At 51.7% G+C, this 19,288-nt stretch overlaps 1 protein-coding gene across 4 annotated transcripts in view; it reads right to left on the bottom strand.

Annotated features, from left to right (window-relative positions):
- Sh2d3c (SH2 domain containing 3C) overlaps positions 1 to 18,924 on the bottom strand; it is a 33,760-nt gene extending 14,836 nt beyond the window's left edge. Inside the window, exons 1-3 of one of the 4 annotated variants that reach the window (XM_021660955.2) lie at positions 18,776 to 18,924; positions 15,112 to 15,589; positions 2,164 to 2,203 (exon numbers count right to left, since the gene is read on the bottom strand). In XM_021660955.2, coding sequence (XP_021516630.2) covers positions 2,164 to 2,203; positions 15,112 to 15,589; positions 18,776 to 18,812 — 555 coding nt within the window. In that variant the 5' untranslated portion in view covers positions 18,813 to 18,924. Of the gene's footprint in view, positions 1 to 2,163; positions 2,204 to 2,428; positions 2,650 to 4,169; positions 4,195 to 11,185; positions 11,325 to 15,111; positions 15,590 to 18,775 lie in introns of those variants that run through there. The other 3 variants (XM_021661099.2, XM_060389947.1, XM_021661245.2) reach the window with 3 other exon arrangements.
- Between the last annotated feature and the right edge of the window lie 364 nt (positions 18,925 to 19,288).

Here is a 19,288-nt window from a genome sequence, read left to right as displayed (position 1 = left end):
CCATCCACAGAGACTTTAGAAACAAAGCTAGGATTTCTTTGCGGACTGTGAGTTCCAGTTCCAGTGAGCAGGTGTTATTCCCTTATCGTTTGTTTTGTTTTGTTTTCAAGACAGGGTTTTCTGTGTAGCCCTGGCTGTCCTGGACTCACTTTGTAGACCAGGCTGGCCTTGAACTCACAGAGATCTGCCTGCCTCTGCTGAGATTACAGGTGTGCACCTCTGTGCCCAGCTGACATACATCTTTAATCCCAGCACTAGGGAGGTAGAGGCCTGTGTTTGAGACCAACTTGTTTTATATAGTGAATTTCAGGCCAACCAGGGCTACATTTAAGACTGTTTTTAAATAGATAGATGGATATATGGATGGATGGATGGATGGATGGATGGATGGCTAGAAAGAAAGAAAGATAGATCCTAGTTCTGATAGATCATAACACGTGCCGAAACTGTGTGATTCTTTGGTTCCTGCCTGGCCTGAGGGTCCTTTGCATGAAGGTCTGGCACTCTTCCTTGCTCCCTGCAGTATTTGCCGTTTGTCCAGGGCCTGGCTCAGGTGGGAGGCCAAGGACATTGTCTCAAGCTCAGCATCAAGCTTGGGGCTCAGAGCCGGCTCTGCCCCCACAAGATCCCTCATGACTTCGAGGGAATCCTAAGTTTCTAATCTGCAAGCAGAAAACCCATTATGAGTTGGGCTTCTCTAAAGAACAACAAAGGCTTCAGGAGATGGCTCAGTGAGTAAAGGCCCTCGATGCCAAGGCTGAGGACCTGAGTTCAACCCCCAGATTCCACAGGGCAGAAGGAGAGAAGCCACTCCCACAGGTTAGCCTCTGACTCCAAAATGCACACAAAACAATTAAATAGTAAATAAATGTGTTTTTTTAAAAGTTTACAAAAGAGCAAAACCGGACTGGAGAGATGGATCAGAGGTTAAGAGTACTGGCTGCTCTTCCAAAGGTCGTGAGTTCAATTCCCAGCAAACAAAAGAGCAAAACCCATCTCTGCCAGCACTCAGCATGGTTTTGCAGGCAACAGGCCTTTAAAATGTTACTGAGTCTTATTATTACCATTGTTTAAACATCAGAACCAATGTTTTCTTGCTGAGACAGGGTCCTACACTTTGGTCCAGGCTGGCCTGGAACTTTCAATCCTCCTGCCTCAACCTCCCATGTTGATGACAATCATGTGCCTCATGCTCGGCAAACAACAAACCCTATATTTTGTGGCTGGCTCATGCTGTAAAGTTTTTGGCAAACAAGCAAGAGGACGTGAGTTCAGTCTCCAGCAGCCATACAAGAGAGAGAAAGAGAGAGAGGGGGGAAGAAAGGAAGGAAGGAAGGAAGGAAGGAAGGAAGGAAGGAAGGAAGGAAGGAAGAAAGGAAAGAAAGAAACTAGGTGTGATGGCGCTGCTTTGAAACCACAGCATTGGGGGTGAATATGGAAAGACCCTGGAAGCTCATGGGCCTGCCAGTGAACCCTAATCAGTGATCCCCCCAGGTCCCAGTGAGGCCCCTCTGTGGACAGGAACCATATATGACTTCCACAGACACAAACACACATGCAAGCATGTACTCACACACACAAACCACATCTTAAACATTCCTAGTGCCTAGAACAAGCAAGGCTTTTTGTTCAAATCTGGCCCCAAATCTCACTACGAAGCCGAGGATGACCTTGACTTTATCCTTCTACCCCTCCAGGTGCTGGGATTGCAGGCATGCAGGACCACACCCAGTCCATATGGTATGGGGAGGCTGAGCCCCGCCCCCCAAGGCCTTCTGCATAAGAGGCAAGCTCTCTACCAACTGAGCCATACCCCAGCCCCCAAATTAGGCTCTCAGCGTCTGTGAGCTGCACTGAGTCCTGCTAAAGATCTGAATCACTCCTCATGCTGCCTCTCCCAGCACCAGCACCCCATAGAGGACCCGAGATAGAGTGGGATCTCACTGTAGTGGCCCCTGCATGGCGACACCCTTGGAACATTGTCCAACTGGTGGATTTAGGGCCAGCAGAGTGTCAGGAGGCATAGGAAATAGCTGCCCAGGACGCTAGCTGTCCCCAGGGCCTGCCCACCCGCTGGCTCTCTCCTCCCAGGCAGAAGTCTGGTTCATAACAGGCCCTGGTGCTCTAGTGTATGGTGGCCAGCCCCCAGCCTGTCCCTCCTACCTTCACATAGTCTCCAGCAGCCTCCAGTTCTGCGGCAGTCCTGGAAGAAGGTGAAAGACGTGAGTATTCTCAGCACTGCTCAGATTTCCTGAGAAGGGTTCCCCTACCTGTGGTGTAGGGCCTGGGCCTGGCCTTGGGAGCCCAGGATGCTTATTGCTAGGGCTGGTGGACCTATGGCTGTTCCACACCCCTGCCAGCTGTGCAGCCCGGAGCAAGTTCCCTCACTCTCTGATCCTGGGTTTCCTCTCCATAAATCAGCCACTACCTAATGGAGCACTGAAGATGAGTGTTCACTGGGCTCATGACACATGCTTTCTTGCTGTCTGCTTCCTCTCCCTGCCTCCTTCACCCATTCCCTGCCCTTGATCCTATACACCAGAGGGCCTGGGCTGAGGCTCAGCCCCTTTCCTCTGGCCCGTTCAACTCCTTGGTCAACATCTACATTGCTAGCATATTAGCTGCTGCTGGTAAGAGCCAGTGTACACCTATTCTCTGCCTTCAGGGTGGAGGAATGAAGCCAGGAGAGGCCAGAGGTGGCTGTTTTTCCAGCCTTCCCCTTTGTGAGTCATTTCCCCCCAGCCACCGCTGTGTGTGTGCGCACGTGCGTGCACACACGCCTGTGTCTGTGTGTCTATGTGTCTGTGTCTGTGTGTCTCTATGTGTATGTCTGCGTCTTTGTCTGTGTGTCTGTGTGCTTTTGCACTTGTTTTGAGATATGATCTCATGTAGTCCAGACTGGACTCAGATGTGTTAGGTATGTGGAACTGGCTTTAACTTATGATCCTCCTGCCTCTACCTGGATGCTGGGATTACAGAGGCACACCACCACACCCGGCCCAGCCATGGCCTAAAGAACTGAAGCCTTCAGCTAATGCAGCCCCATTCTTCACCCAGTGTCCTCCTGTCCCCTTCTGCCCCCTCCCTGTCGGAGGCATCTCCACTTTGGCACCCACAAGGAGCTGCTGGCCCTTCTCTGTCTTGCTTCTCAGCTGGGTACCAGCTCCGTCCTCCCTGCTGTGCCAGCCAAAGCCTGAGGTTCATTTTCTACCCTGGGCCTACCAGCAGGCCTTGATCCATGCAACAGGCCACACCCTGCCCAGGAGGAAACCCTCCCTTCAGAATAGATTACTGACAGTCTCTCCCTGCAGCCAGGCCACTGTGTCTTCCACGGCTTTCTTGCTGGTTCCCGTGTCCACTAGCCCATCCTGTCAGCTTCAGCTCTGATACCGGACAGCAACTAAGTGGACAGCCAGAGCAGGTGGCCTTGGTCTCCAGCAGCTCTTCTTACCCACCAAGCTCACCACGCTGCTCAGTCTGGTCTGAATCCCGAGAGTCAAGCAATCCTCCTGCCTCAGCCTACCGAGTAGCCGAGATTATGGGTGGACAACGGCAGACCTGCCTAAAACCTTTTCCCTCTTTTTTGGTGCTGGGGAAGAGAGCCCAGGCCTTGCACACTCTAGGCAAGCACTCTGCCGCTGAGCCTTGTCCTCAGCCCCCACCCGCAAAAGAATCAAATCGGCATGCCCCTGCACAGCCCTGTAATTTATCATCCACACCAAACTTCTTACCTCCTTGAGCATAAGGGGACATTGTTACTATGAAAGGAAACGGACATAACTGGGTCGTAGCTCCCTAATCTCTATGCCCCACTCACAGAGTGGGCTCTGTGTGCTGGTGGTGCCTGACTGCCTACCTCAACCATTCTGCTCCTCATTCTGGCCCGGCTGCATCGGTCTTGCCAGCTTGTTCCTGCCATCATGGGACCTTTGCATTCACCTTTGCAACTGCTTGGGGCTCTCTTTCCCCAGATGTTCATAAGGCTTTTTCCTCCTCCACTTTCTTAGTTTAAAGCCACCTCCTCAGAGAAGCTTACCCCACCCACAGCAGCCCCTTGGCCTTACTCTCTGCCTCACACCTGCTTCCCGCACCTCCTCCAGTCTCTTTGATCTCAACCTGCAACAACCATTTCACATTTATCTCTCAATTGAAAATTAACAGAGACCCACATGAGGGTGTGTGTGGACTGTCATTCACCCATGAACTGCGGTCCCTGGAGTGGTGCCAGGCACAATCTAGGAGAAAGGGAGGCCAGTAAGCGAGGCTTAATGGAGACCCGGAATAGTAAGCAGCCCCAGCCAGCATGTTGTCTTTCACTTAGGGGGAACACTTGTTCCCAGGCAGTGGCCTCGGGTTTCCCATCTGCAAAATGGGAAAGAAATGTACTCTCAAACACAGATGTCTAATTTTCAAAAGAAAAGAAGAGCTCAAAGGGAAAGAAGAAGAAGAATGGAAGGGAGAAGGTAAAGGAATCTCCCAGCTCCTGAGGTCATGAGCTCCCCACAGCTAGTCCCTGTTCTGATGTTCTGAGGTCATCTGTTACTAACTTTCCTGCCGAGAAAGTCAGTCTGCAATGGCACAGGCTTCCAATGCCTTTTCAGTGCTCTCTGGCCAGTGACACCGCAAGTGAGGTGGACGAGAGAGCCCTCCCCTGTCCATCTTCCCGGGTGAGGTGTCCCATCCCAGCATTTCCGGCCATTCAGGCCCGGAAATCCTCCCATTGCTGGGAACAAATTGTCAGGGACACACTGGGATCAGCCCTGTGCTTCCTCCTGTTTCCTGTCCACTTCCTCTTAGGGTTGGTGGCAGGAATACAGCCTTGAGGATGGGGTGCTGCTCAGTTTGTGTACACACTCAGAGCCAGGGAGGTCATCCAAGGCAGAGTCGCAAGCCGAAGAGTCTCAACCCCTTCACCACCCTTGCCAGCTACAGCACTCTGTCATTCTAATACACAACATGGCTATGCCTGCTGACAACCTATGGCCATTTACTGGCCTGAAGATTACCTGGCAGCCACCCTCTCTCCATTTGTGGCTCTGAGACATGCTCACCAACTCCTAACAGCCCTATTAAAATAAAAATTGGAGCACAGCTTCCCTTTGATCCCCCCATTTGGCAGCAGGGGCCCAGCTTCATCAGCCTGGGAGTCAAGGCTCCTAACAGACTTCTGGATAACGGGCTCCTGCCCAGGCGCACTCATTACATGGGCTGCTCCACCCAAGGCCAGAGGGTGAGTATCCCGCCAGCACCAACTTCTCAGGCAGGGGCTTTGCTCTTTCTTTCTTTCTTTCTTTCTTTCTTTCTTTCTTTCTTTCTTTCTTCCCTTTTTCTTTTTTGGTTTTTGAGACAGGGTTTCTCTGTGTAGCCCTGGCTGTCCTGGAACTCACTCTATAGACCAGGCTGGCCTCAAACTCAGAGATTCACCTGCCTCTGCCCCCAAATGCTGGGATTAAAGGCGTGCACCACCACCACCACCACCAGACTGGGCTCTGCTCTTTCTGTTTCCTGTACTTTTCCTTCCAGACTTCGGCTCACAACAGTGTTGAGAAGCTAACAGGGGTCTGGTGTGGGGTGTCTGTCTGTGTGTGTGTGTGTGTGTGTGTATTCACGTGTGTGAATACATGCCAATGTCTCATGTGGAGATCAGAAGCTCTCCCACCAGGTGGGATATCAGTCCCCGACTTCCACCTTGATTGAGATCCAGTCTCTTCATTGGCTTCCCACTGCATTCACCATGCTAGCTGGCCGGCAAGCTTCCAAGGAGTCCCCTGTTGCCATCTCCCGCCTTCTCAGTAGGAGCACAAGGAGCACGGAGTCTCACGCTTCTGGACACGCCTCTCTCCCTCCTCACCCTTCCTTGCTTTCCAACCGCTATTTCCAAAGAGGCACTGCAACCTCTGGGCCTTTGCACGTGACATTCCTTCTTCCTGGGACCCTCGTGGTCTGCCTTACAGCCAGGGGCCAGGGTCATCCCTCCTCAGCCTCTAGCTCTCAGTTTGCCTGGAGATCTTTTAGCATTTACCTCCTCTCATTGTAATGATCAAATCCAGGAATCAAAGTGTTCATTAAAACTCAGCTCTGAGAATTAATTAATTATTTCTTACATTTTATACTTAAAAGATACTTCCCCTCTGATATTAGTGGTGAAATCAATTAACAAACGATGGCGAAGACTGAGCTGAATCGGGCCATTCATTGGCAGCATTCATTATTTAAATAACCAACCCCTTTAATTGCCTGTATTAACTGATTTGTTCTGATAACTGACACCGTGTATTGCATATATCAGTTTAATTAATTGCATTAATGAGTAGTAATTAGCACCCATTATCCTTGATTTCCCTAATGCATGTTGGAATCAGAACCTTCACCTTCAGGGATCTCCGGCCTGGACCAGAAGGATGGGTGAGGTTCCATAAGGATCCTGGAGAAGTGGAGAGGGAGGATGTCCCACCCTCTACCAGGCATGGTCTTACCCTCTGCACAGGCTTGGCCGCCCTCTCTCTGTCCCTGAGTTTGTGCCTTTGGGCTTCGGGGTCTGGTCAAATGGCTTGAGAAGAAAATTACCCAGCTCTGTCACCAGCTTTCCTCTCCCTGAGGCTCAGTTTTTCATCTTCAGAAGGGATGTCAGGCCTGGAGGGCTATGGCATTCATATGAGGATGGGGGCCAGGTTCCCCTGCCATGTGGGCTCCAGATTCCAAAGCCACTCTTCTTGGGTATAGAGCTTTCCTTGCACAGACCGTATTTGTTTTTTGTTTGTTTTGGTTTTTTTTCCTAAATAAAAGCCTAGGCTTGTCTCAAACTTGCCATGTACCCAAAGTTGACCTGAACTCCTGATCCTCCTGCCCCCAACTTCCCAAGTACTAGGTGGGATTACAACAGGTGTTTGCTATCATATACTGGTGACTTGCCTTTAGATTTCGAGACAGGGTCTCACTCTAACTCAGGCTGGCCTTGAACTCACAATCCCCCTGCCTCCTCTTCCCGAATGATGGGATTACAGGTGGGCAATACCTCAGCTACCTTCTCTAAGTTTTGCTCTCATGCCACCCTCATGGAGAGCGGCAGTGTGTGCCTTCTGTTGTGTGCCTTCAGCTTCTGTGGCCTAAGCATGGAAAGCTGGGATGAATCTCTTCAGAGAGAGTGAGAGCCATGGGGGCTGAGAGTCTCTATGAAGAGATCTCTCTGATTTATTCCCTGTCCCACCCCATGTTACAGGCTGTCACTGGGTCAGCGCCATGCCTGGTCCCATCCTCCTGGCTGTGGGGAACCATCAGAAAAGGCACGGGCCTGGGAGGAAGGGCAGAGTCAATATGCTGGGCCTGAGCTGCTGATGGTGGCTGGGAACCTGCTGGTGAGAGCTGAGAGCCGCAGGAGTGTGGGCCTTCGGCTGGCTGTGATAGGCAATACCAAATCTGGGGAGAGCCCAGCTGAAGCGGGGTGCCTGGCTCCAGGCACAGAGCTCAGACTAGAGCTCAGGTGGCCTAGGTTGGTGTCTGCTACGTGTCCCTCATATGGAGTGACGTCCCAGGAAACGAGGAGCTAATCCCGGGAGGAAACAAAAGGAAGATGGGAGATCAATAGCATTTTGCCCAGACAGGCCTCGGGGATTCTGAAAGGCACCTAAGCAGGAAGTAGAAAGCTGTGACCCTGAATGAGACCCGTTCATTCCATGGAACTCAGTTTCCCTCCTACAGCATAAGCAACTGCCATGTATTGGACTTCACTGGTCCAAGTCCAGGCCCTCTACCTACCATCATATCTAGTTTTCACTATGCAGGGGAAACTGAGGCTCAGGAAAGGGACTCACTCAATGACACACATTTACTGGGTGTCTGATTCAGTCCTGCTTGGCCCTCACCCCACACAGGTCCAGCCACCTACAAACTGGGTCCCTCAAGGGCTGGAAGCAATATGGTTCAAGTGGGAGGTCAGTGTGGGGAACAGCCCATCTTTCCTAAGATAGTCAGGTTCCCACAGCCCAAAGCATCTTGGGGTCTCACGGACTGTGAGAAAGTCTTCACAGGAAATGAGAGCCAGGAGCAGCTGGGCCTCTTCAGAAGATGTGGACCAGCCGTCCTTAGCCTAGAGAGGCTTCGCAGGCCAGGCCCACAGTGACTCCCCCCTCCTCTGGTAATTGAGTAATAGCTACCAGATGCCCGGCAGCTAACGTCACTCTTCAGGGCCGAGAGGGTCGTGGGACTCTGGGGAGACTTGGAAATTCTTGAACCAGAATCAACATTCCAAAAGGAAATGGGGAAGGGGGGTGTCCTGGCCTGTTTGCAGTGCCTGGCACGGTGGCTTGGGCAATGCAGGATGTCCTGCCGCTCTCTTAGGATGTCATTTACCCCAATCTCAGTGTCCTTCCAAGTAGCCTACCTGGGGGTAGGAACGGGGGTCTGGTTGTCTGGGAGGATGGCAAGGGACATTCAAGGGAGGCACTACCGAGCAGGACAGAGCTAAGTTCAGAGCTCCTGGCAGATGGCTCCAACCCACCAGCTCGACGAGACTGAGGACAGCTAGGAAGGCAGCCCAACACACAACTGCATCCTTGCTTTGTGGATGACAACTTAATGTCACAAGGTCAAAAGGTCGGGCATGGCAGGAGATGCTCAGGGGGTAGAGTGCTTGCATTGCATGTTAGAAGTCCTGGGTTCCGTCTACAGCACCCCATAAGATCAGGTGTGGTAGTGTACATCCCAAATCCCAGTGCCTGAGACAGGAGGACTGTCACTTTCTCAGGTTCAGTCCTCATGGGCTCATGGTCACCCTCGGTTCTAGAGTGAATTCAAGGCCAGCCTGGGCTTATATGAGACCTTGACTCAAAAAAAAAAAAAAAAAAAAAAAAAAAAAAGAGTAAGCAGAAAAAGGTCAACCATCCCTGCAAGGAAAAAGATTCTCCTCACACAAGCAGTGTGGGATCTGAACCCATTTGCTCTCTGCTTCCTTCTCCAGGCATTCTGATCTCTGCTGATAATCAAATAGCAAAGATGCTGTGGCCTCCGGATTTCACACACACCACTGTCACAGTCTGGCTCACTTTCCTAGACTCAGCTTTGTAGACCAGGCTGGCCTCAAACTCACAGAGATCCTCCTGCCTCTGCCTCCCTGAGTGCTGGGATTACAGGTGTGCGCTACCGCACCTGGCTTGTTCCTTCTTTCTTTGTTCAGTTATTTTTCCTTACTAACTTTTTTTGTTTTGGCTTTCTGTATTTTTGTTTTGTTTTGCTTTGTTTTTTGAGACACAGTTTCTGTTCTGGCTGTGCTGGAACTCACTTTGTCAATCCAAGGTGGCCTCAGATTCAGAGATCTGCCTGCCTCTGCCTCTGGGACGAGGTCTCCGTTAGGCTCAACCTTCTGCTCACTGCTCTCTGCTCGGAGCCTAGGACAAGTCTGAAGCCTGGGTGTAACCTCAGGAAATATTAAAAATGAATGATGAGCTGGTGAGATGGCCCAGTGAGTAAAGAGCTTATGCTTGCTGAGCAAGCCTGATTGATCTGAGCTCAGTCCCTGAAGCAGTCCTCTGGCCTCAGCTTAAATGGTGGGGCCCTAAGAGTGCCCTTCTGTGAAATAAGCCCCAATACTAGGGCCCTGTGGAAAGTCATTTAAAATGGTGGAAGGAAAAGTATTAAGATTTTCTCTGAGGGAGGGAAGTCTGGCCAGCCAGTTAAGATTTGAGCTAAGAGTTAGTCAGGCCTGAGAGCAAACTTAGGTTCTCACAAATGCTCCATGTATAACCCCAGGAGAGCCCTCCTCTTTGGGCCTTGGTCTAACCACTTCCAGGGCCTGGTGGGGGCTTGATGGTTGTTAAGAATGGGACCCTGTCTTGACATTTCTGCATGGGCAGATGAGGCATATGAGGCTCCCCTTCCTTCTCCAGGCTTGTCCTCTTCCTCTGTCACAGTGATTTGGGGATGAGGATAGTTCTCTGGGCCCTGCTGTCTCATTTTTCCCGGCAGAGGGCTGTTTCTTGGGTGGAGGATACAGGCTAGGCTGCTGTGCTCCGTTTGGCCAGCTGAAGGCCCCTCCTGCCTCCTTCTGTCTCATCCTCCATGAGCTCAGCAGAGACAGGGCACCAGGAAATCCCTGCAGCCTCACCTCTTCCTTCCTCCTGCTCCAGGTGCACTCTGCCTTCCCAGGGTGGGGGAGGGGCACGGTCACCTCTGACGTCCACTAGAATGGCCCCTTTGGACACTCAGGAAGGCGGGCCCCATCCTGCTCACTGGCACTCTTAGCTAGCCTTCTGTCCAGCTGGAGGATGGCTCCTCAAACCCATATTGGCTCCTAGAGGAGCAGAGGCCCAGCATGAAGTGGAGTTAGCCTGAGAACCCCACTGCTCTCCTGAGTCCCAGGGACTCCTGTAACAAATGACCAATAGGCCCTGGAAGTTGAGGCTAAGGTGGGCACGCTGGGTCCTGGGGCACCAGAACAGGGCTTGATCTGGCCTGCTAAACCCACCCAAGACTCCCAAACACTTCTGGAGATGGGAAGCAGAGAATCTCAAAAGTTTCTCTTGGTTGGGTCCAGGGGAAGCCTGCTGTCAGAGGCTGGAACAAGGCCCTGGGCTGAGTCCTAGACTCTATAAAGGCTTCTCAAGACCTTTCCTCAGAGGCCCTGGGCCCTGCCAGAGTTCCTAGAGGCTGCTAGCAGGAGCCTAAAAGGTGGGGTCAAACTCTTATTCTGACTTCCACTAGGCGGGGTCAAACAGGTGAGCAAACTCTTCTATCTTTATTTACAGAATGGATTCTCTCTCCAGGAGCTGCCAGAAAGTGAGCAGAGAGACGCTGGGTGTGTGCAGAGACAAGGCGGGCAACAGTCAGAGCTCAAGAAAAATTCCGGGGGCCGCCAGGTGCGGTGGCCCAGGCCTGTGACCCCTGAACTCCCCGGGTGGACGCGGGATGATGGAGCGTTTGAGCACAGCTAGGCATGGTGGTGCACGCCTTCGAGTTCGAGAACAGCCTAGTCTACACGGTGAGTCCCAGGACAGCCAGGGCTACATAGAGAGACCCTGTCACACACACGCACACAAAGGCTGAGCACACACGAGACCCGACCTCAAGAAAGAAAAATCTCAGATGTTCAACCCGTAGCAGGGTGTGTCAGCAGTACCAGGGACCAGCATCGCTCCCGCGGGACCCCTCCTGCCGTCCGTTAGGCCTCCCTAGAGCCAGTTCGATCACTCACCTTCGGGGCCCCAGCGCAGAGCACCTTCGGTCCACTGCCGTCATGGCTCCCGGTGGTCAAGGCCTGAAGCCCCGGGAACAGTCTCAGGCTGACACTCCAGCTAAGACTCTCGCTGAGAGCTACGGCGCTCCTAGTCGGACCCCAGGGGCAGGGCCAGACCTGAAAACCACGCCCTAGACACGCCCCCGAGCCGCCACGATCCAAGGAAAAACACACCCACTTCATACTTGCCCCTCTCTCGCTCCTCCTTCCCTCCCTGTCAGTCACCGTCCGGCAGGAAAAGGACACGCCCCCGAACGAACACACCCCTCTGCCTGGCCCTGCCCTGCTCCGGCGAACCAATCACAGTCCCTGTGTGGGAGGAGCCAAGCTACCCGTGAATTCACAGATCTAGGAAACCGCACAGCATGGGGATCTGGCCGTCTTCACTAATAAGATCCTTAACTGCAGAATGAAGTCGAATTTGGGAGAGGGTAGCTGGAGAAGGCAGCCTGAGGCAGCAAGAGATGGTGGAAAAAGCTTTAATTTTATTTAATGATGAAAATAGCATTTCCAAAGCCAGGCGGGAGTGCGCGCCTTTAATGCCAGAGCGCGCGAGGCAGAGGCAGACGCATCTCTGAGTTCGGGGCCAGCTTTGTCTACAGAGTGAGTTCCAGGACAGTTAGGGCTACACAGAGAAACCCTATCAAAAATAATTTTTAAAAAACTAAAAAGAAAGAAGGAAGGAAGGAAAGAAAAGAGAGAGAGAGAAAGAAAAGTAGCATTTCCAGAGTCTGATCTAGTGCAGGTTTACAAAGTTCTGTTGCCAGGACTGGCAATGGCTCAGCGCCGAAGAATACTTGTTGCTCTTCTAGAGGACGCAAGTTTGGTACCCTGGACCCACTTGACGGCTTACAAATGCCAGACGCAGAGATCTGACGCCGCCTTCTGGCCTCTGTGGGCACTGCAGGCATGTGGTGCACAAACACATGCAGGCAGAACATTCATACACATACAATAAAAATAAATCTTTTATCAGGGTGATGGTGGCACAGGCCTTTAATCTCATCACGCTGGAGGCAGAGGCAGTCAGATCTCTGTGAGTTCAAGGCCAGCCTGGTCTACAAAGCAAGTTCCAGGACAGCCAGTGCCACAAAAAGAGACCCTGTCTCAAAAAACAAACAAACAGACAAACAAACAAGAAAAAAACAACAAAATAAGGGGGCTGGAAAGATGGATCAGTGGTTAAGAGCATTCCAAAAGACGTGGGTTCAATTCCCAGCACCCACATGGCAGCTCACAACTGTCTGTAATTCCAATTCCAAGGGATCTGACACCTTCACACTAATGCACATAAAATTAAATACATTCTTTTTTTAAAAAAAAACAAAATAAGTAACTTAAAGAAATATTTTTTTAAACAAATTGCCTGGTGTGGTGGTATACACTTTAAATCCAAGCTCATGGGCGGCAGAGGCAGGAGGACCCCTGTGAGTTCGAGGCCAGGCTGGTCTGCCGAGCCAGTTCCAGGACAGCCAGGGCTACCCAGTGAGACCTTGTCTAAACAAACAAACAGAATTGTGTTGCCTCCAAATCGGGGGTCTGGACTTGAGGACGGGAGTCTGAACCTGGCTGCACCTCAGCACCCAGAAGCTGGGTTTGGTATTCTGGGGGAAAGTTGTTCCGGAAGGCCTCACCTGTCTCCCGCCTCACTTTTGTTTAACACATCTGGCTTGTTTGGTTTGAGCAAAGACTCAGAAGTTTGCAAAGCTGGAGTTTCCTCTGGCTGGAGTTAACAGGGTGAAGTCCATGATCCTGGAGTTTAGAAGGTGACCACCAGGGCTGGAGGGATGGTTCAGTGGTTAAGGGCACTGGCTGCTCTCTTCCAGAGGTCCTGAGTTAATTCCCACCAACCACATGGTGGCTCACAACCATCTATACTGGCATCTGGTGCCCTCTTCTGGCCTGCAGGTGTACATTCAGATAGAGCACTCTTATTTATTTGAGTGCTTTAAAAAGTACAGTAAGAATGGTGACCGCCAGTGTGTGAATGCCGAGGCAGTGCTCAGACCCCACATCCACACGAGGGCATCTTTGGCTGACTCTCAGTTTCCTTATCAAAGCACAGGCTTAAAAACAAAAACAAGCAAACACACACACACAACACTGTGTAGAGCCACAACCCTCAACAAGAGCATTTTTTAAAAAGTGTTCAATGAGTGCTAGGCATGCTGGCACAAACCTTTAATCCCAGCACTCTGGAGGAAGAGGCAGGAGGATCTCTGTAAATTCAAGGTCAGCCTGGTCTGTATGGTGAGTTCCAGAATAGCCTAGAATAAAGAATGAGAACCTGTCTCAAAAAAAAAAAAAAAAAAAAGAAAGAAAGAAAAGAAAAAAGAATGAAAGAAAAGAACAAAAAAGAGTCAATGAAGTGCTCAAGGAGTCATTGTCAATCTCGTCACTATTTGTACGGCTTTTTGGGAGGTCAGGCACACATGCGACCATGTGCCTTTCTCTCCCTTCACCTCGTCAGTCCTGGGGATCTAACTCATGCTGCCACTTGGCAGCCTGCATCTTTACCAGCTGAACCATCTTCCGGGCCCACTATTTACTTATACCTTTGCATGAACTCAACTTACAGGGAGCAATAAGCAAATCTATTGATAAGTGGCTTTCTAGACCGGGCGTCGGCCATGTTGGTGGCCAGAACTAAAGGTGCTGAGCTCTTGCTGGAGTGTGTGCTGGGCCCTGAGTCAGGCTGGCCTCAGTTCAAATGCAGCTCGGTGGCCAGCAGGATGGATACTGAACCCAGCTGCGACAGATGACATTCCCCTCCCTGAACCAGCTTTCTCGTCTGCTGTAGAAACAGTATATACAGAGCTGGTTTTCATTTGAGAATTAGTTACACACTGCCTGGCCTGTGGGAAGAGTTGCTGCGGAGTTCCATCTCCTGCACTGCCCCCACTCCCGCCCCCACCCCCACTTCTTTGTAGTCCAGGCTGGCCTGGAACTGCAGATAAAGCCAAATATCACCTTGAACTCCATATCATCTGGCTTTCAGCTCCCAAGTGCCACCACACCAACTTATGTGGTGACAGGGACTGTGCTGGATAGTTTTATGTCAACTTGACACAAGCTAACGTCATCTGAGAGGAGGAAACCTCAATTAAGAAAATGCTTCCATAGGACTGGGCTGTAGGCCAGGCGGTGGCCATTCTGACCATTAGTCCCAGCACTAGGGAGGCACAAGCAGAGGCAGAGGCAGGAGGATCTCTGTGAGTCTGAGGCCAATCTGGTAAAGAGGGTGAGTTCAGGACAGCTGGGGCTACACAGAGAATCCTTGTCTTCAAAACACAAAACAAAAATGGGTTGAAGGCAAGCCTGTACCTCCTTTTTCTTAATTAGTGATCGATGGGGGAAGGGTGGTACCCCCCTCCCAGGCTGGAGGTCCTGGGTGCTTTCAAGCCATGTGGAGCAGGCCAGAGAGCAGCACTCTTCCATGGCGTCTGCACCAGCTCCTGCCTCCAGGTTCCTGCCCTGCCTGAGTTCCTGTCCCGACTTTCTTCAATGATAAACAGTGTTGTGCAAGTGTAAGCCAAGTAAAGCCTTTCCTTCCCAAGTTGCTTTTTGGTCATGGGGCTTCATTGCAGCAGCAGAGACCCAAACTAAGGGCTCAAACCCAGGGCTTCCTGTGTGCTAGGCAAGCAACTACCAACTGATCTATACACACATATACATTTCCTGTTTTGTTTTGAGACAGAGTTTCATACTGTGTTCAGGCTGACCTCAGACTCACAGCCACCCTCCAGCCTTAGCTGCCTCAGTGCTGGCATTGATATACCACTCCCTACGCCCTAGGCTTTTCTTTCAAACCAGATGTTTGTGCTGGAGCTGTATCAGCTAGAGATACTTAGAAAACATCTCTGCAGGTTCTTGTTGGCACCTACCTTTCTGGGTGCACATCCCCAGGGACTTGCTCCTCCTTTTTGTCTACGGGGGGTTCCTCAGGCTTCCTCATAGGGTCCACCTCTACTGCCAAAGGTGTGGGTTCCGCCCCTGGGGTGTCCTCCAGCTGAGCGTCAGTTCCCTCCTCTGCCTCCGCGGCTGCCTCTAGGCCTGGTGGGTCCAGCACCCCTCGAGGCGGCGGGCATGACTCGGGGCTGACTTCCTGGGCCTTCTGGACAGCCTGTTGTTTCCGAGCCTTCTTGATGTTAGGGCGAGGCATGGTGCCCATGTGGCTGTACATGTCACTTGAACGAGCGTAGGCAGGAGGGCTCTTTGGGACGGTCACCATGTCATCCTGTGTGGCTTCAAAAGTGTCAGGCTCCAGGTGAGGCCGGAGACTAGCGGAGGCTGAAGACCGTCTCAGAGAAAAGGACCGAGGGAGATTGGAAAGGCTCCCGAGGCCCTTGAACTTGAAGAACTCTGGCAAGAGAGGAGGAGAGGGAAAGAATTAACAATGTCAGCAGGACTGGAGTAACCAAAATCATCACGGGTCCACACAGTGAGGGACAAAGGTTCGAGACACAGGGGGCAGCTTCTCACTCTACTTTCTCTCTAAGGTTTTTTTTTTTAATTCTTAATTATGTTGATGTATGTGGAAGTGGGGTGCATGCATCATGAATGTGGGTACCCACAGCAGCCAGAAGAGGGCGCTGCAGATGGTGGTGAGCTGCTCAGAGTGGATGCTGGAAACCTAACTCATCTCCTGCAGAAGGCCCAAAGGCTCCTCCCTGCTGAGCTGTCCCTCCACATCCTCCCACTCATCCCTACTCATTCCAGAAGTGACATAACAGGAGACTTTGCGGTCACATCCCTGAACTCAAGCCTTTCTTTGACATTCTAGGTGTGAGACCTTGGGCCAAGTCTCTGAGCCCCTCCACCCACAGCAGTGAAACAAGGATTTGATTCTACGGTACCTCCTCCATGTAAGCAGTCAGAGGACTGAAGAAGAGCATGTAAATAAGGGCTAGGAAGGTAACCCTGAAAAATGCCAGACTCCCAGGTGTGACAACCTCAGCTGGAATCCCTACCACCCGTATAAAGGCAGGCCGAGAGCTGGGCATGGCAAATGCCTTTGCTCCCAGCACTCATGAGGCAGAGACAAGTAGGTTTCTGTAAGTTCAAGGCCAGCCTGATCTACATGGTGAGTCCCAGGACAGCCAGCACTACATAGAGAGGCTCCGTTTCAAAAAAAAAAAATAAAAAGACAGAGAAGTTGAGGAAGTGATTCAGAAGGTGAGAGGGGCTTACTGCTGCATGAGAGGACTGGGGTTCAGATCTTGGCACCCATGATGTGAATCACCTCCAGCTCCAAGGGACCCAATGCCCCTTTCTGGCTTCTGCAAGTGCCTTCATACACAGACACACACACACACACACACACACACACACACATACACACTTATGCATACATGCAGAGGTGTACATACACACCGCATACACACACATACACACACATACGCATGTGCATATACACATATATGCATGCCTAAACACGTGTGTACATACTCATACACAAAGTGAATCTCTTAAAAGTAAAATACTGGGGGGCTGGGGAGATGGCTCCGTGGTTAAGAGCACCGGCTGCTCCCTCAGAGGACCCGGCTTCATTCCCCAGCACCCACAGGGCGGCTCACAACCGTCTGTAACTCCACTTCCAGGGGATCCATGGGGACTATACACACGGGTGGACAGGCAAACATGAAGACGACTAGACATAGCTTTTTTTGAAACAGGATCTTGCTACATAGCCCTGGCTGCCCTGGAGCTCACTCTGTAGACCAGGCTGGCTTCAAATTCACAGAGATCGACCTGCCTCCCAAGTGCTGGTGTGCCTGTGCCGCCACCTCCAGAAATATCATTTATTTAAAAAGTACAAAGTTTAAAGAAATCTGCTTGCCCTAAAGCCTGGATGTGTGTGTGTGTGTGTGTGTGTGTGTGTGTGTGTGTGTGTGTGTATTATGAGTGTGTATGGTATGTGTAAATGTGTATGGTGTGTGGTGTGGTGTGTGTGTGTGTGTGTGTGTGTGTGTGTATTATGAGTGTGTATGGTATGTGTAAATGTGTATGGTATGTGGTGTGTGGTGTGTGTGTGTGTGTGTGTGTGGTATGAGTGTGTATGGTATGTGTAAATGTGTATGGTGTGTGTGTGTGGTGTGTGGTGTGTGTGTGTTTGTATATGCTGGGTGTGGTATTTGTGAGTGTGTGTGTGGTATGTGTGTGTGAGTGTGTATGGTATGTGTGTTGTGTAGAGACTACGTGGTGTTTGTATGAGTGTGTGGTGTGTGTGCCTGTGTAAGGAGCAGTGTCCAAGGCAACCGCCGGCACCTGGATTGAAAGATGAGGGAGGCTGCCAGCCTGAGGATTGCTGCCCCTGGCTGTGGCTGTTCCTCTCCTCCCTGTGGGCTGAACCCATACTACGATCCCCAGGCCGGGCTCCCCAGATACCATCTTCCAGCAGGGGCGGAAGTATGTTCTGTTTGAATACTCCTCCGCACTGCCCCCAGGCTGTGGGACTGTCCCTTCTCCGACTTCTGCAGGGCCTCCAGCTGACTTGAGCAAAAGGAGAAAACACTGGCATTTCCACTTCCCTGGCCTCCCCTGCATCCTCAGGTGCCCACACCCTGATGGAATAGAGTGACACACCCACATTTGACAAAGACAGAATCTGAGGCTCAGAGAGTAGGAGGGTTCTGCCTGAAGCCCACAGCCAGTGACAGGACCTCTGGGAGCAAAGTGCAGGGCTCTGCACTTCGGATTCTTTCCTGCTTGGTCCCCCTGGTCCCTGCTGGGACAGCGCTGGCTACTTGGCTTGGGACAGAGATTTCACTAGCATTTAGCAGAAGGGCCACTGATTGCCTCCTTTTCCCATAGGACAGGTTTTGTTTGTTTTGTGTTTGTATGAGACAGCACCTCACTCTATAACCTGGTTCCGTCTGCTCCCATTTCTGCCTTCTGAGTGTTGGGATTACAGATATGAGTATCTCCATCTGTGAGATGCAGTCCCTGTGTGTGTGCGCACACACACATATACAATTATTCACACACACACACACACATACAGACACATACACACAGTGCTAGGAGGCCAGAGGAATCAGGGAACAAAAGTTTGGGGCCACGATGGATGGACCTGGAGAAAGAAACAGCAGCGGAGGGGTGTAGCTCACCCAGGAACTTGCTGCACTCGTAGCCGCCAGCCTCACCACTGGTGGGAACATCACAGCATCGGTGGTACCCAGAACCACCCTCTCCCTAGACCTCTCCCCAGGATCTGGAGTTGAGCTGTGTTCCGAACAACACGGGCATGTGAGGGTCTCTCCCTGCACAACCTCTAGGACAGAGAGAGGCCGGGATGATACAGAAGATGGAAAGGCGAGGGGCTGGCTGTAGCAAGAGGGAAACGGAGGTGAGGGGCAAGAGAGGGAAAGACAAAAACGGAGAGCCAGACACAGAGGCAGAGACGGAGCAACACCCTGGGCCACAGCAGGGCAGAAAGTCACACTCTGGAGAGACAGAGATGGACAGAAAGAGAAAGACAGCGGTGAGAAGCACATATAGAGAGGCCAAGCTGAAGAGACGGAGGGAAGGTGGACAGTCCATACTCACTGAACTTTTTGCTGGCTTTCTTGGGCATCTCTGTCATCTTGGCGAGTTGTTCAAAGCCCCTGGTCTGCTAACATGTGGCTGTTCCAGGCTCAAAGCATCAAGGTTGAAGGGCCTCCCCCGCACCCCTTCCCCTTTCTCTTGCCCTCTCACTCGCTTCCTCTGTGTATTTTTAAACTAGAGAAACTCCCACAGCCCCACCCTCCCACCCTTTCCACAGGGGGCGGGGGCTGGGGCCGGGGCCTCCCCAGTCCAGCCCAGCCCCTAAGAGCCTCCTCAGCCAGCAGCAGGGGCACAGGGGGCACACCACAAACCCATGGGACCTGGAAGGCCCAAGGAACAAACCACAGGCTCTGGGAACAGAGCCCACTAGGCTGGGGGCCACTGGGGACCTGCCAACAGCTGTCAGGGGCCCTGGCCCACAGGATAGGAAGTCCAGGAGACAGGCCCATGGCTAGGGCAGTTTATTCTAAGCCTCAGTACCCAGGAGCTAGACTGGCAGTAATAAAGAAGAGA

Source organism: Meriones unguiculatus, chromosome 8 (genome assembly GCF_030254825.1).
Source record: "Meriones unguiculatus strain TT.TT164.6M chromosome 8, Bangor_MerUng_6.1, whole genome shotgun sequence".
NCBI lineage: Eukaryota > Metazoa > Chordata > Mammalia > Rodentia > Muridae > Meriones > Meriones unguiculatus.
The sequence above is the reverse complement of the archived record's forward strand: the minus strand, read 5'-3'. Positions and strand labels throughout refer to the sequence as shown.